The sequence below is a fragment of the Staurois parvus genome, unplaced genomic scaffold (assembly GCF_062004578.1).
Source record: "Staurois parvus isolate SC_StPar_1 unplaced genomic scaffold, SC_StPar_1.0 ptg001862l, whole genome shotgun sequence".
NCBI classification, from domain to species: Eukaryota; Metazoa; Chordata; class Amphibia; order Anura; family Ranidae; genus Staurois; species Staurois parvus.
In genome coordinates, this window is record NW_028319658.1 from 237,321 (window position 1) to 253,473 (window position 16,153).

Genomic DNA, 16,153 nt, shown 5'->3' on the forward strand with positions numbered 1-16,153 from the left:
TGTATCTGTATTTTATTGGTAATAGTTAAAGTAGATGTAAACCCGAACTGCATGAAATTGCATTTTTACAGCACAGCGTATCACAAACAATTGATATTTTTTTGTACTTCACATTATTTAGTGTTCTTTGAGGGTCACAGAGAGGCACTCTTTCATCTCAGAGTTATACTGCTGCCTACAGGTGGACTGGACAATGGCAAAAAAACAAAAAAATAACTGCCAGCCCAGGGTAACCCCTTCTACTACCAGCATCCCTCAGCTCTGTAGCAAAACCTTTCCGAGAGCATGATCATAAACGCCCAAAATTAGAACTAGTGTCCAATCAATGGACTCCTAAGAAAATATTTTACAATGAATACTGCTAGTGTCAATTCAAGACAGCTTGAGGAATTTCAAAGAATTAGCTTAGCCAAGGGTGATGTTGTCAGCTGTCTTGATTAATTCGTACCGTGATGGAATGGCGTGGTACAGTGAAAGAAGCTTGTAGACAACATTGGATCTCGGCACATTCGTAAAGGAGACACACATTTATATAACATAGAGAAACGTTACATAGTTGTTTATATGGTAAACAATGATTTGTATCAATGTAATGCTAAACTCCCCCAGCTTCCTTTATGATGAACCCAATTTAGAAATTGCCTATCTGCTGACCGAGCACTCCCATACCTTGATGGAAAGTCTTAATATAGACACTTCAGTGAAGATGGTTATGAAGGGTTCTGCACATAGACAGTGCCTCAATATATATATATGTTGGGAAAGAGGCCTCAATTTCAGAGATACATGCAGAAGGTCATAATAGAGATTACAAAATTACTATTAAGTTCTTGCGCCATGCCATAAAAACCAAGAAGCAATTCACCAATCTAGTAGACCATTCTGGAAGACAAAAGAGGAAATCAGTCTTTCGGAACGTGGCTAAAATATAGACTCTCACAGCTCTATTCACATCCAGTGGAAGGATTTTTTTTTTCTTCGTTTACTGGAGCCAGAAAGAATGGAGAAAGATATCCATATTGAAGTGAAATGCAAAAACTATCCTAGATAAGAAGGTAGGCCTGGGCCACAACACCACCTTGTCCCTATGCAAAACCAGAAAAGGTTCTTGCAGGTTAAGGCAGCCAGTTCAGAAACTTGTTTTGCAGAGGTGAGGCAAGTGTCTGCTCCCCAATGCCTGGTCCACAGTGGGGGTAGACCACTTTTTAACAAAATCCTTTTCAAACAGGTCAGAGGCCATGGGCAGATAAGATACAGGGCAATGTGCAAGGGAAGGCACGGAAACTGTTGTTGCCTCTGCAGTAAATATAATTTCTTAAAAGTTAAAGAATTAGGAACTTAAATTTCTATAAAGGCTCTTTGCAAAGCAGCATCAGTAGTGTGGAGATGCTTCCTCAACACTATATGTTGGGGGGAGAGAGCGTGCAACAATTCATTAAGTGGATGATGTCAGCATTCAATTCCACAGCATTAAGCCATTTCGCAGTTAAAAAAAAAAATGGCAAGGAACATAGAAATGAAAAGGTGTCCAGCAACCTTTGTGCTTGGGTTATGCTCTGCCTGACTGACCCCTTCTCCAAGTGAGCCTTCAAAGACAGGGCAAGTGCAGAGGGAATGCCAGTGGCTCTGAACCTTGAAAATGCTCTGCAGGTACCTTTTACTAAAATGGAGTTTTGAAAGCACCTACCTAGAACCCAGTCACCGAAAATCTCTTCGAGGCTAGCCCTGCAACGTCTACCCCAGTCTTGACTGTAGAAAAAATGTTGAAGAAAAATGGTGCTAACAAGTAGAGGCTAGTCTTTTTCACAGAAGAGGTGAAATATCCATCCATTTTTTTTTTTGTTTACCAGGGTCCAGTCCTGCTGTCAGCAACAGTATAACCCGAAGGTGAAAGACTTCCTGTGCCCCCAATAGTTGAGAAGGAAGTACTGGTTTTAGGCATTCCAGCATTTTTTAGGGCGGGATTCCTGATGGTGACAACAGTGGGCCATGACTCCACTGGAAGACTGTGTGACGCTGTTCGAGCACAGTTGAGAGACAAGGACAAAGTGTTGTCACCCTTTAACAGAATTCCTGACCAAGGACCTTGTAAAGAGTAAAGGGACTTAGTTTCAAGGCAATACAGTCACCTTGGAAGGAAGAATAAATTCCAGAAAGAAGTGAATCCTGCTTAATAAATTGCTGAGCGATTGTCAGCAACCGATAAATAAATCTCCATTTCCAGTTGGAAGTTTTGGACATCATGGTTTATTATTCAAAACATCCACACACAGAGTGAATTTTGTATTAAAATATAACATGAATCCAAATGAGGAAGAAACTTTGTACTGAGCTCATGTTCATGAACAAGGGCCAGGCACAGGTTCATGACTCCGATCATGCATAAACCTTGATTATAAAGATAAAATCTGATTAAAAGAAAATGCAGATATTAAATCTTTTCTTGCCTTGTGTGACTCACATGTGTGGCTTTTCCTGACAGAAATCCCACAGCACAATAGCGGTGTGAGCTGGGGAGGGTTAAGGCAAAGGCCTATTCTTTATCCTGATTACATCACGAATGTCCCTAGGGACTGCGGATTCAAAGGCCTGCGCTCTTTGAAAGAAATAGGCAGGGTGGACTGGCCTCGCCACGAACTGTGATACTGTACAAGGCCGGTCAGGAAGGGTGGAATAAAGAGACATGAAAATAGTAAGCAATTAATCCTTTTATGGCCTTCAAACTCCTTCCCGACTAAAATGCTGGACATAAAAAAAAGAATTTTCTTTACACCAAAAAAAAAAAACTCGGCCATAATCCATTCACTTCCCAGCCAGGTTATTGCTGCCAAAAACAGGTTCAACCATTATCAAAAAGAAGGATGAGAATGTTTCTCATCACTCCAGAATCATGAAAGGCTAATGGTGTAAATGAACTTTGCAATCTGGGTTTACATGAACTGTTATTTTATAAATTAGCATGGTTTCTAATTCAGCATTTTCACTGGCTTTGGACTATGCACGCTTTATGGCCAAAGGTTTCTGGACACCTGACTATCACACCTATATGAGCTTGTTGGACATCTCATTCCTCCACAGTCATGGGCATTAATATGGAGCTGGCCTCCCTTTATGAGTATAATACCCTTCACTCTTCTTACAACGCTTTCCACAAAATTTTGGATTTTGGATCTATGTGGGAATTTGTGCCCATTTGTGAGGTCAAGTACTAATTTTGGATGAGAAGACCTGGCTCCCAATCAGTGTCCCAATTCATCCCAGACTAGAATTTATTTTTTTTTAGCCAACAGCCATTACTAGCAGACATACCCTGGAAGTTTGAGTCTGATGAGTAAATACTTAAGTATTTATTCACTCCCCGTCTCCTCCCGGTAGACAGGTGGCGAGATGGACTACTTGATCACTGCGGTCACAAAATTGGTTTCCCACCCCACCAGCTCCCAATCATAAACAGAGAACAGGAGCGGTTTATGACAACTGTGCTGGGAGCACGCTCTTAATACAGAAACCTCAACCCCCATGGACGAATGTGCGCAGCATAGGGGTGTTAAAGCGGTAGTAAACTTTGCTTATGAATTTGTACCTACAAGCAAGCCTATAATAAGGTCTTCCTGTAGGTACTTTGAATATCTCCTAAACTTGCAGTGTTTAAATGATATTCACTCTGGAAGCAGCCAATGACGTCAACGGCACATGCGCACTGCACTCTGAATTGACAGCACGAGCATGCCATCAATTCACAGCGCTGTGCCACAGCCGTGGCTCCTGTGGGCATGGGCAGAAGTGCGGTCTCCGTGGCTCAGCCATTCAAAAGGCCAGAGCCCTCGAACCTGCAAGACTGGGTGAAGATGGAAACCCTGTCAGTGGTGACCGGATGAAGGGGCTTTGTTTTAAGTTGAGTCTGCCATAATGTGCTAGTAGGCCTAAATACACCTAAATAATACACCTCAGCAATATCTCTGTCGTGAATGGACTTCGTTCCCTTGACGGTTATTTTTCCAGTCAGAAAAACTAGTGACATTGCTATACAGGACAGACTGTCCAGCTGGCAACACCTAGCAATACATTGATTAGAATGATCTTACAGTTCATCTGGAAACGGTCAAGCTCAAATAATAATGTACTCACCCAATTATGAGGAATCCTTGGTAGAGGGGAACTGAGGCAAAGTAAAACACAGAGGAGAATACGGCCTGAAATGATAAGAGTTACATAATCAGCATTATGTGCAATGCATTCTGATCTGACATACCCCTTGGTATTTTACCAGTCACCTGTCTCAGCACCAGAGGAACACTCTAAATATCCCCATTACAGTTAGACTCCACATTATTGTACTGAGAACGCTGAATGCAATGAGGCAGTAGAGCTTTCATCCTAATGTCCCTAGCACGGTTACATAGACAATATTTCATGTTATTCTCTACTGCTACTATTCACCACTATAGCCATCCACTGTTATTAATAATACCAATATATATACTGCAGCATTGATATATTTGAGGCATTACAAGTAGCACCTCTGTATGTAGAAGAGAGAGTGTTAAAGTGGTTCTAAAGCCTAAACATTTTTTACCTTAATCCATTCCCAAATGTTTATGCATCAGCATCCTCCCCCAACCCCCTTTTACTTACCTGAGCCCTCATGCATGCCTGCAGTTCTTCTCTCCCCTCACTTCCGTGTCTCGCTGGCTTTGCTGGGGCACTGGGAGCCATTGGCTCCCAGTGCTGTCAATCAAAGCCAGTGACGAGGGAGCAGGAAATTGGGCTGAGTCCCGCTGTCTGTGTCAATGGACGCAGCAGCCGGGGCTCCAACTGTTCCCCAGTCCAATCAACACTAAAAAAAAAAGCCAAAAAAACAAAAAATGCAGAGAGAGAATGAATCAGGACATTCTTAATTTTATACAGGATTTACAGTATATGGCACCAACAGTTTGCACAGTGATTTTCAAAATAAAGGGAGACTGTACCATTGCAATACAATTCAAGACAGGAGGGTTGGGTGGGCCCTGCACATAAGAACTTACACTCTAAAGGATGCACCTAAATTTATCAATAATATATTTTTAGAAACTGGATGAAAAAAAATAAATAACCCATTCGTTTTCAGCTACTAGATGTGTTAACCTTTGGGACCTAAAGCACTAAATCTCCACAAGATGGTATCTAACTCCTTACCAAATGGCTAAATTCTCAGAACAACATAGTCCTCAATGCTGGAGAAACTGCGGTCAGATTGGTACTCTATTACATATATTATGGACATGTAAAAATATTAGAAGCTATTGGTATAAAGTTTTCCACACGATATCGGAAATTACTGGGATGTTAAAAACAACCAGATGCTACCCTAGCCATTTTGAATATAAATATAGATACATATCCAATCCATTAACGACTCTTAGTGACACACATTCTTCTAGCATCAAGACTTACCATTACTAGACACTGGAAAAAAGACTCCGACCCTTCTCTAAAAGAAGTCATTGAGCGAGTCCAGACCCATTTCATCTATGAGAAATCTTTAGCTTACCTAAACGATAGAATTACCAAATTTGACAAAGCTTGGACTCCCCGGTCGCACTGGTTCAGAATTGTAACCTAAGATATTATTATGTTTAACCTTTTTTTGGATACTCTAAAATGATTATTTCGTGAAACTAGTAGGATTGTTAGGAATTATTTAATATTTACTTTTTTTGTCTGTTAAACTTTACCGCAGCACCTATACTGTGATATTGTGTAGCTTTTCACTGTCCTATTTTTTGTTTTTTTGTTGTTGTAACTATATTTGTAACACCAAATAAAAATTTATTATGGAAAAAAAAAAAAAAAAAAATAACCCATTCAAAGAGAAAAATAAATGCAGATTTTGCTTGAATACTTACTCACCTGCAATCCAGAGTTGTCTGCTTCAGTACTTCTTTTCCACCACTAGATGTCCTCAATCTTCCAGGTTGAGTGGCAGCCAGCATCATTCAACCCACTTGAGCACAGGCTGTCATGGACCCACCCCCAGCCTGTGACTGAACAGTGAAAGAGAAGCAGCACAGCGATGAGCTCATCTCCAACTCTTTCTCCTTGTATTAGAATGTTTCTTATCAGCATGTGAACCGATTGGCTCCTTGTGCTGCTTCTTCCTTCCTCGGTCCAATGTTTGCTGTACAGAGACTGCACGAGGCGAATACCTGGTCATTTTCAAAATTACACTGCTTGTATTAAAAAATACATTTATTGATGTATTAACAGATACACTGTAGTACTGGTTTGTATCACTGCCAAGAGTTCAGCTTTAGATCTGTCCCCCATATCTAACACCAAATCTACACAGTATACATTATATTGTTACATTTTGTATAGATTGGGTTTGTAGAGATTAACTAAGGTCATTGTTAGCGGAAAGCAGAACAATGCTGAGTGAATGGTACACTCTCTCATGAGAGGAAGTATAGGGTGAAAGTATAAACTGTATTGTGCAGTGGCTGCTGTAGAGTGATGAACTTGTCTTCTCTGCCGATTCATTCCGCCGATATAACACTTGCATTCATTCTGCCTGAGGCCAACACAGGGACTTATGTTAAATCAATGTATTGTCCTGTTTCTGTGACAAGGCCACACATAGATTTCTGGCGACATGCATTACATGGTGGACTCAGCAATCATGTGCGGCTGCTGCAGATGCAAAAATATTGAATTTGGCCAAATGTTCCTGCTTTTGTGGATGGAGAAAGGTGAGGGCAATAGAAGAGCAGTTCTGGAATTATTTATCTCAAGGGCAACAGTCCTGATTAGCTCAGACTTTCCAATCCAAACAAATGCCTGTTCCTGCACACAGAGGTTGTTCAGGCCTCCTCTATCCTTGAGACTGCGGCTTGATCTAGTTCTAGTTGACTTTTCAGATAGATAGGAGAGAGAATGATACAGAAATGCTCAAGTCCAAATGTAGTTTATTGGTAGTATCCCTACAATAGGCTGCACTGCAGGCTGCTGACCCAGAGACTAAAGCAGACTTTTGCAAAATGTCAGAACAACTCATTCGAGAAAAAATTTTCTGAAGCCTAGATCCCCTTCAATCTGACATTCTCTAGCCCTTTGTGAGAACAAGCAGAGCTTTAAATTACTTTTAAGGGCTTTCCTTGCCCAATTTTATTAAAACAAATTTCAACTAACTTCCAAAAAAGAAAATCCAGGAGTTTCCCTCACGGATTTTCAGCATTTCCATCCAAAGAAAATATACTTTCAGCCTCCCGGCGTATACATGCAGCACTCCTGTTCTGGCCTTACCTTTTAGGCCAGGGGTGTCAAACTGGCGGCCCTCCAGCTGTGCAAAACTACAAGTCCCATCATGCCACTGCCTTTGGGAGACATGCTTGTAACTGTCAATCTTGCACTGCCTCATGGAACTTGTAGTTTGGCAACAGCTGGAGGGCCGCCAGTTTTACACTTGTCCTTTAGGCTCTTTGCCTGCCTCCCACAGATATTCTTCATACACAACTCAGTGCACATAATTTGCAGCCACTTGCTGCTTTGGCTTCCATGGGGAGCCCTTCTGACTCCTGGCAGTGACCTCCTTTGTCTGCTGGGGTGGAGCGCAGAACCATGGTCGGGTCACTACTATAAAGCCCAACACACACCTGACCAATTAGTATGCTGGCTGTTCACAAAACCTGGACCTGGGATTGGAGATTTCATCCCCGCTGGATCACTGGAATATTCAGGCTCTAGGTCCCAAAACGAACTTTACGAAAAACTGAGGAAACTGAAAAGCCAGTTTCCTCTCCATGATACAAGCTCACTGGAGCCCCTCAACCTGCCTGGCTGAAAATCCTAGGTCATAACCTCTATTTAGACCCTGGCAGGGTGCCACACCTTAGAAGGATGGTGGGGAATTTGTATGTTTGTTTTTAAAAGGAAATGTTAGGCTTTCAAATATCTTTTAGATATATGCATGCTTATAATGCTAAATCATGTTAATGTAAAAAAAATATCAATCCCATGACAGGTTTGCTTTGGGTCACCTTGTAGTGCTATGTTTGGGGTTTCTTTAACTTTAATGTAGCATTCACCAGAGAGCCCCATTCACGCCAGAAATGCATTTTAAGGGCTTGTTGGCACTCTTTTATTAAACACAACAGAAAAAAAGCCATGCCTTGGCCCTCCTGACCATCTAGCACAAGATCCTCCGTCAGCTCACTTTTACTTGCAGCTCCCTGCTACTCCAGCCTTCCGGCTTTGCCCTCTGTCCTGTCCCAGACTGCATGGTGCAGATATGCACGCCTCTGGCTGCTCCCCTGCAAACCACATGGAATCTTCGAGAAGGTGGAGCGCAGAACCCTAGTTCTGATTACCCTAAGAACCCAGCACACACCTGCACCATCAGTGTGATAGTTGTCTCCAAAACCTATTGCAGACTACCTTTTAACACCATAACAGGGCACCACACTGTCACAGTAAGTAGTGGATTCCATCTTGTATCAGTGAATAGCTTCTTATCTGCATTTTCAGATTGGTCAGCAATAGACTGCCATGCATGAGATCAGTGCAGCCTCAAAGTGATATCATAAATTGATTGTTATTGGAGGACCACCAAGGTCAGAGCGTTCCCCCTTTAGTTACGTAAAGCTGAGCAGTTTCTGGTGTGCTCACATCTAGATCAGCGACTGTTTGTTTATTCTGCAGAACATTGTTTGAAATAAGAATTTCCTTCTATTAAACTGTATTAGTCATCGCATACCGCCCCCCTGTCACCACCTCGATTGTACCGTTTCCTTCTGTTTACAAACTGACTATTTGTGGATACTGGTCTCTAGCTCTACATGGCCACGCTGTGCCAAATACCATTTTTAAAAGCATATGTCATCAATATGACCTAAGACTTAAAGGTAAATGTTCAGGGTGGTAAAATTGTCAGCATTTATCAATGATAGTATATCATCATCTACGGGGCAAAATGTGAAGCGAGGTTGGGTACTAAGTCGTTCGAAGATATAGATGTTTTGACTTCCCCCTTGTGAGATGGATGAGATTTACCTTAGAGCTTTAATGCATAGTTGATAGCTATTAAGCTGTATGTAAATACAAAATGATTTCTAATGCTTGTTAGCATAGGGAAGGAATAGCGACCTTGTCAGGTTCTTATTGCTGATTAACCCTCTCAAATTGTCCTGGTAACTACTGAGTAGAACTCAAAATTTTAAGATGCCACTGGAACAGAAATAGAAGGGAAATATTTCAGTATGGACACTTGTTGCAGTGACAACTAAGAGGGATTTTTCTCTCACTTTGAAGAGATTACTTACATGCATACCTGTCTAAAAGACAAGTATGCAAAGGGAAATCTTCTCAATGGGACGCAGATGGCTTGGGGGTTTAACCCATCTCTGCTCTATCAAGAAATAAAAACTAAGTGTTTTGGTTTTAGATATACTTTAAATGATACTATGTGTTGAGTTAGGGTTGTGTCAGGGGCGGACTGACAACTCATGGGGCCCCCGGGCAATAGGGGATCATGGGGTCCTTGTGTCCTTGCCCAAACTCAAAAAAGCCTATGAAAAAAGGTACCAGGGGCATCTCATGGGGCCCCCTACTGCCCCCGGGCCCTCGGGCAGTGCTAGAGTTTCAAAATGGTCAGTCCGCCCCTGGGTTGTGTTAACTTTAATGGTATTAATTACATTTCTGTTCCACCACTTAATAGATGTTATGTCAAAGCATGGGCCTTGCCACACTTCTGTGCACTAAATACTGCTGGGCCCATTCAATCTTCAGGGGACCTCTGGAGACTATAAAGTGGGAAACAGTGGCCAGGTGACATCTATAAAGCCTACGGAGTGGGATACAACACCGACCAAGTGACACCTGTTGTGCCAATAAAATGGGAGACAACACTGTACTAGTGGTACCTGTAGAGCCTATAATGTATCAGACATCACTGGCCAAGTAAAACCATTGGAGCCTATAAAGTGGGAAGCAACACTTGCCAAGTGACACCTGTGGAGCCTATAGATCAGTAGACAACACCAGCAAAGTGAAACCTGTGGTGCTTATAATGTGAGAGACAGTCATTTATATGCATCAATGCTAGAAAAGCTAGAGGCTTTATATTTCTTACCTGCATTGTGCTTATACAGAGACTCCGGTGGATGACAAATTGGCTAAGGCCTGCTGATCTCTTGTAACTGTTCCTTCCATGTACCATCAGGAGGCGGCCCAGGTGTTTAAACTGAGTGACAGAGAAGTCTGCAGCCAAGGATGCTTGCTTCCCTTCCTGCAACAGAAACCACACAAACTCAGACAGGACCAGAAGACTCTGTACATGCTGCGCCACCAACAACCACAGCCACCAATGTGTTAGCAAGACTAGAATTCTGAGTTATGACCAAGTAAGTTTAACCCTAACCATTAAGCGGGCATCTCTAAAATAAGTTTTAGTAAGTCAAATTCCGTATCATTTTTATACTTTTGTTTATATAATTATTATACAGGATTTATATAGCGCCAACAGTTTACAAAGTGCTTTACAACCATAAGGGCAGACAGTACAATTACAATACATTTTAATGCAGTAGGAATCAGAGGGCCCTGCTCATTAGAGCTTACAATCTAGGAGGGAGGGTCAAGAAATACAAAAAGGTAATATAGTAACTGTGGGGGATGAGCTGATAGAGAAAATAGATTTACAGTTATTAGGTGGGGGCAGGATAGGTCTCTTAAGATGGGTTTTCAGGGATCGTCTAAAAGTGGACAGAGTAGGAGATAGCCAAATAGATTGGGGTAGGGAGTTCCAGAGGATAAAAGAGGCTCGGGAGAAGTCCTGGAGGTGAGCATGGGAGAAGGTGACAAGGGAGCTAGAGAGCAGGAGGTCTTGGGAAGAGAATGATTTGGTTGGCATTTTGAGACCATGTTAGTGATGTAGCTGGGGGCCAAGTTGTGGATGGCTTTGTAAGTTACGGTTAGTATTTTGAATTTAATTTGCTGGGTGAGCAGAAGCCAACGGGGGAGGGGATCAACAGAAAGGGGTAGCAGATATTGAACTGTTTATCAGGTGAATGAGTCTAGCAGCAGCATTCATGATGGACTGCAGGGGGGATAGCCTGTGTAATGGTAAGCCAATAAGGAGGAGTTGCAGTTGTTGAGGCGAGAGATGAATAGGGAGTGGACTAGGAGCTTTATGGTGTCATTGGTTAGGAAGGGGCCTATTTTGGAGATGTTGTGGGTGGAGGTTGAGGATGACTTTTTACATTGATTATATGTGGGGCTGTGAGTTCAGAACCCGGGATTGCACCTAGTAACTTGGCATACGGGGATGGGTTGATAGTTGAGCCTTCATTCTTCATTCTATTGTACAGCGCTGAGCAAACCCTTTGGCGCTATATAAACTCGTAGTAATAATAATAATAATAATTCTTGACAGAGAAGTCAGGGGAAGGGATGCATGGTGGAGGAAATATTACGAGCTCAGCTTTGAATAGATTGAGTTTCAGAAAGTGGTGTGACATCCAGTCTGATAGGTCTGTTAGTAAATTAGTGATGCATGTGGAGACTGATGAAGTGAGCTGAGGGGTATAGAGACGGATTTGGGTGTCATAAAAACCCAGGGAAAAAGGTTTCCTTGCAGAATAAGGCTACTAGTACAGACATGCACCTTGCAGAAGTGATGGCAAGAAATACTACCTCATGAGTGCAAGTAGAGGGAGAGAGGAGTGTCTCTAATGGGTTCAAACTGCAGTTTCTGAAGCACAGAGAGAACAAGATTCAAATCCCTCAAAGGGGAACAAACATAGGAAGCTACTTGGGAGGATTCCTGTACAAAGGTCTTAAGCAGCGAAAAGGCAATGGTCTCTGAAACAAAATAGTACAGGACAAAAACCTTACCACTTTGCCAACCTTTGCACCTCTCAGCACTTTTTTAGTACTAAGAGCCGAACGCTAGTCCAGATGGTATGACTGCATTGTCACAAAGAAACTGCTAGAGTGGAAGCTATGAGACTCACTCAGAGTGAATTATGCTTTTTATATCTGACAATAGACCTTGCGAGAAGTAGACTGTAGTTTTTAACATTGTAGGAATCACAGATTCAAAGATGCCCCTGTCTCCCAGAACCTGGTCTTCAACAGTCATGTCTTTATATCCAACCATCGTGAAGCAGAAAGGCAAGTCAGTCCTAGAAACAGAAGAACTGGACAGTCTGATAGGGCCACAGAGGATCCACTGCAAATCTTATCTTGTCGGAGTACCACATTTGCCTGGGCTGATGAGGGGCAATGAAAATCATCAGAATGCCCTTCATCTGGATCCTGAGAAGCAGACTTCTGGTTCTTCCCTAATGGTTGGCGTTGTCATTGTCTGATTGAATCCAGATCAGGTGGCCCTCCAGCAGGATGGTGATGTGTTGCAAACACAGCCAAACCACCTAAAGCTCCAGGATGTTTAGCAGGAGAAAATTCCCTAAATTGACAGGGCGCAATGGACACCTTTCCAGCCTGACAGGCTGGCATCAGTCATGAAGATCTTCTAAAGATGGGAAAGAAGGATTTTCCCCAGTTCCAGTGCTGGATTCCTCAGCTACCAAGCCAGGGACAACCTAGTCCTGTGTGGAATCTGCCTGTCCAGGGACTATGCTGACTTGCCTCATGATAATAGAATGTTGCTTTCAGGAGACCTAGAGTGAAACTGGACAATCAAAGATTGTCTCAAAGCAAGCTATCATCAGACCCTTGACTCTCATTGCAAAAGTGGAGAGACCGTCAACCCCTGCACTAAAGAGCTTGAATCTATGAGCTTTCTCCTGTGGATGAAACACTCTGGCCTGACCTGTCCCAAGAACTAGACCAAGATACTACAAACAATGAGTCAGTTCCAGTGAAGGTTCAGGAAGCATCCAAGCTGTTGTAATATTTAGACAGTGATAAGCCTGCACATAATGTGCACTCAACTGGAAGTTGTCTAAATATTCAACAATGGGTATGCCATACAAGTGCAGCAGGGCTAGTATTGGAGCCAGCACCTTGATGAAATACCCAAGGTTCAAGTGTGTGGCCAAAGGGCAAATCTATGAATTGGTACTGTAGGCCGTCCACAGGAAAGAATATTAAAAGTTGATGCAATGAAAACATGCAGATATGCAGGTACATGCCCTTGATGTCCACAGAAGCCAGAAAGTCTCCCTGGTGGAGAGAGGCAAATGACAGACCTGGCAGATTCCTTGTGGAATTTCTGAGCTCGAATATAGACATTCAATGCTTTGAGATCTAAGATAGGGCGGATACATTGCTGAGCAGGTTGAAGTAAAATCCCTGAAACTGTTCTACCACAGGAACAAGGGCAATAACACCTTGATCCAGAAGACCAGAAAAGGCTCAATAGAGATCTGCTAATCTGTTTTATGACACAGGAAGGTTCAAGGTAAGAAACCAAGGAGATGTAAAACTATAGCTTATAGCCTTGTACACCTCTCATACCCAGGCATTGGAGATTCATGGTGTCTGCAGAAGTGTAAAAATATTCCCCCCACTTTGGTGGTCATGTAGATGACGGCTTGTTTGAGGATTTGGCAAATTTTGAGCTCCAGACCTTGCAGGTAAACTAACTGCCACGCTTGTGGGCAGGTTTGGGCATGGATTGTGCAGGTCCAAGAGAGGGTTTCTAACTGTTTATCAGTTGGGTCCTAAAAGACAGGAGCCTCCATCACTGGTATGGTGGTCAGTTTATTGAGGTGGCACACTGCTGCATGCACAGTGAAAGCAGAACATTTTTTTTTTGCAAAGTCCTCTTCAAATACAAGGCTAATTAGCATTTTGGGGATTAAACATATGATTATGGTGTTTCCAATCTCCATAGAGGAGGACTTGGAAATTAAATTAAGATTGGTGCACGCCGCACTTTCCAGATCCAGAGTCATTGGCAAGAGTGAACTGTTGCTGTGTGCCTGGCTGCCTTTGCAGTACGTTTGGGAATCAATTGGTTAAATTACAGTGGGTAGCGCTATGACTAGAACACTCACAGTTATCGGTCTGTGAGGAGATTGTCTTTCAGGAATAAAAATGGAAACAGTATTTGGAATGCTACAGGAGCAGCTTCATCAAACTGGATATTTATTTATGCTGGTTTTTTTCCCCCAAGATGGAGGTCAGATGTTTAGGTTAAAATGCTGAAAATTTTGTAAGGATCAACACTGTACAGATGTACAGATATACAGTAGTAGACTAATACAGGTATGCACACCTAATTGATATGACAGTTATTGGATCATCTGTTTATAAAATAATAATTGCTGGAAGTTCTCACCTTTCCTTCCACACCAACCCCACAGTCAGCTTCCTGGATCATGCTCACATCATTCCCTCCATCACCTGAAACCAAATGACAGGCGACACATTTGTTAGTTCTCAGAACTGAGCTGCACTCACTGCACACCTGTTGCTGGATCTGGGCAATGAAAAATAGAGAAAATCATGGATCTATTGTCATCCAGAGTCCTTGTTTCACTTTCCACAAGGATACAAGTTCCACTCTTATTCCAGTGTCCATTAGGCCCGGCAAACCAGGTGATAGACATTTGTATCTTTGTGTGTTTGAATGTCTGAAACAGAAGACCAGTAACACCAACCATTAACAAAGTCTACTGTCCATGCAGTGTGGCTTGAGGTTGCTGTTCCCCCTCAGAAGAGCCTGGATCAAATGTCTACAGGTCACTTTATCACTGGGCTATAACGTGTAGAAAATGCTCAACATTTGGGTTTTCTTAGAATTTCCAGATCAGAAAAATACCCTCCTCTGTAATGGCTTACAAGTCACACAGTGCCATTTAATATTGTATATTCTTAGTCATCCCACCAAATGGAATTATTCCAAAGCCATAGCACTAAAACTAGGATCTCCTAGGTGTTTGGTGTTGGTGGAAGTGATGGAGATTGGGGTCTGTCTTTTGTCATTTTTAAATCACGTATTTTAATTGCTTCTACTTGTAAAGCAGAGTGTTCATGAATAGCTCAGAGGATAAGAGCAATGGCCAGGGCATTGTACATCCAAGTTCAAATCCCATAGCCTGAATCCCTGAGGGAAAGCTTGGAGGCAATGGACAATGCACCAGTCTGCTCTAGTCTCAGGCCCCCACAGACCTGTATAACGTCTGGGCATTCTTTAGGTTGTGGACATCCCCTCCTCTTTGCTCCATGATATCACTACTACAATTAGAATAGACTTTGTTACTAGGGCAGCCCATTCAAAAAGTGGGACTTTAGAAAACTGCGTCATATCCTCAGGTCTGTTTCTAGAAACAAAGGGGGCAGTCCTGCTGTAATGGGTGATCCTACTTCCCAGTGGTTTCAGGGATGTTGTTTCTGTACCTTCTGAGGGTAATGTCTGAAATCCTCTTATGATTATAGGGTGTACATTGCTTCCTTGGCCTGCCAACTGCGGCCAAGTCCCCTGCCTTATTAACTAGGGTCTCCACTACATTCCAGTTTTTGTGGCCACATTAACGCAGTTCATCATTGGTCATGACCGCAGAAGCTCTAAGCACTCTTCTATGGCTTCCAGTGCAGAATCTATTGCTGATCTGCCTGCAGTCTTAGAGGTAGCCAGGTAATTGGTCGCAGTGGCAATTTCTGACTCTGGGGCATCTCAGTTTCTTCCTGATGAGCCTACCTTTGTGGAAATCACAGTCTTCTGCTATTGACTCAGCCTGCTATTCCCATTCTCAGGTCTTTTAGAGCACTTCCAGCTGTAAAGAACTTCCCATTACACCAGCTCTTCATGGTTGTCCTCTATGGGGATTGGAAGCACCCTAACAGATCTTGGAGATATACGGATTATTTATTGGATTTATTCTGGATTTGGGAGAGTTTTTAATAAACAGTGGTCTATGCCCACTGTGAATCTGCCAGTGATTCATTTTAAAAGGAAAACCACTAGGTTCATATTGGTCGTCCTCACACTCAAGGATTCCACTGACCAACACTTAGAATCCCTCTTTAGGATCTTATTTTTGCTAGCGAGTCTTACCTTCTGCCCTATTCTGACTGTGATCCTAATTTATCAAACTTTCGCAGGATGATCTAAATCCCTTATAAGGATGTCTCCAGCACAGCAGTGAGATTATTTCCTATTTGAATGTGTACATCAGATGCTTTTAACCCATCAGCTGTGATGGCC

At 42.5% G+C, this 16,153-nt stretch overlaps 1 protein-coding gene across 1 annotated transcript in view; it reads right to left on the reverse strand.

Annotated features, from left to right (window-relative positions):
* The window catches only part of ATP9A (ATPase phospholipid transporting 9A), a 101,007-nt gene that overhangs the window by 13,885 nt on the left and 70,969 nt on the right, over positions 1–16,153 (reverse strand). Inside the window, exons 22-24 of the mRNA XM_089664234.1 lie at positions 14,285–14,349; positions 10,109–10,264; positions 4,129–4,193 (exon numbers count right to left, since the gene is read on the reverse strand). Coding sequence (XP_089520360.1) covers positions 4,129–4,193; positions 10,109–10,264; positions 14,285–14,349 — 286 coding nt within the window. The remainder of the gene's footprint in view (positions 1–4,128; positions 4,194–10,108; positions 10,265–14,284; positions 14,350–16,153) is intronic.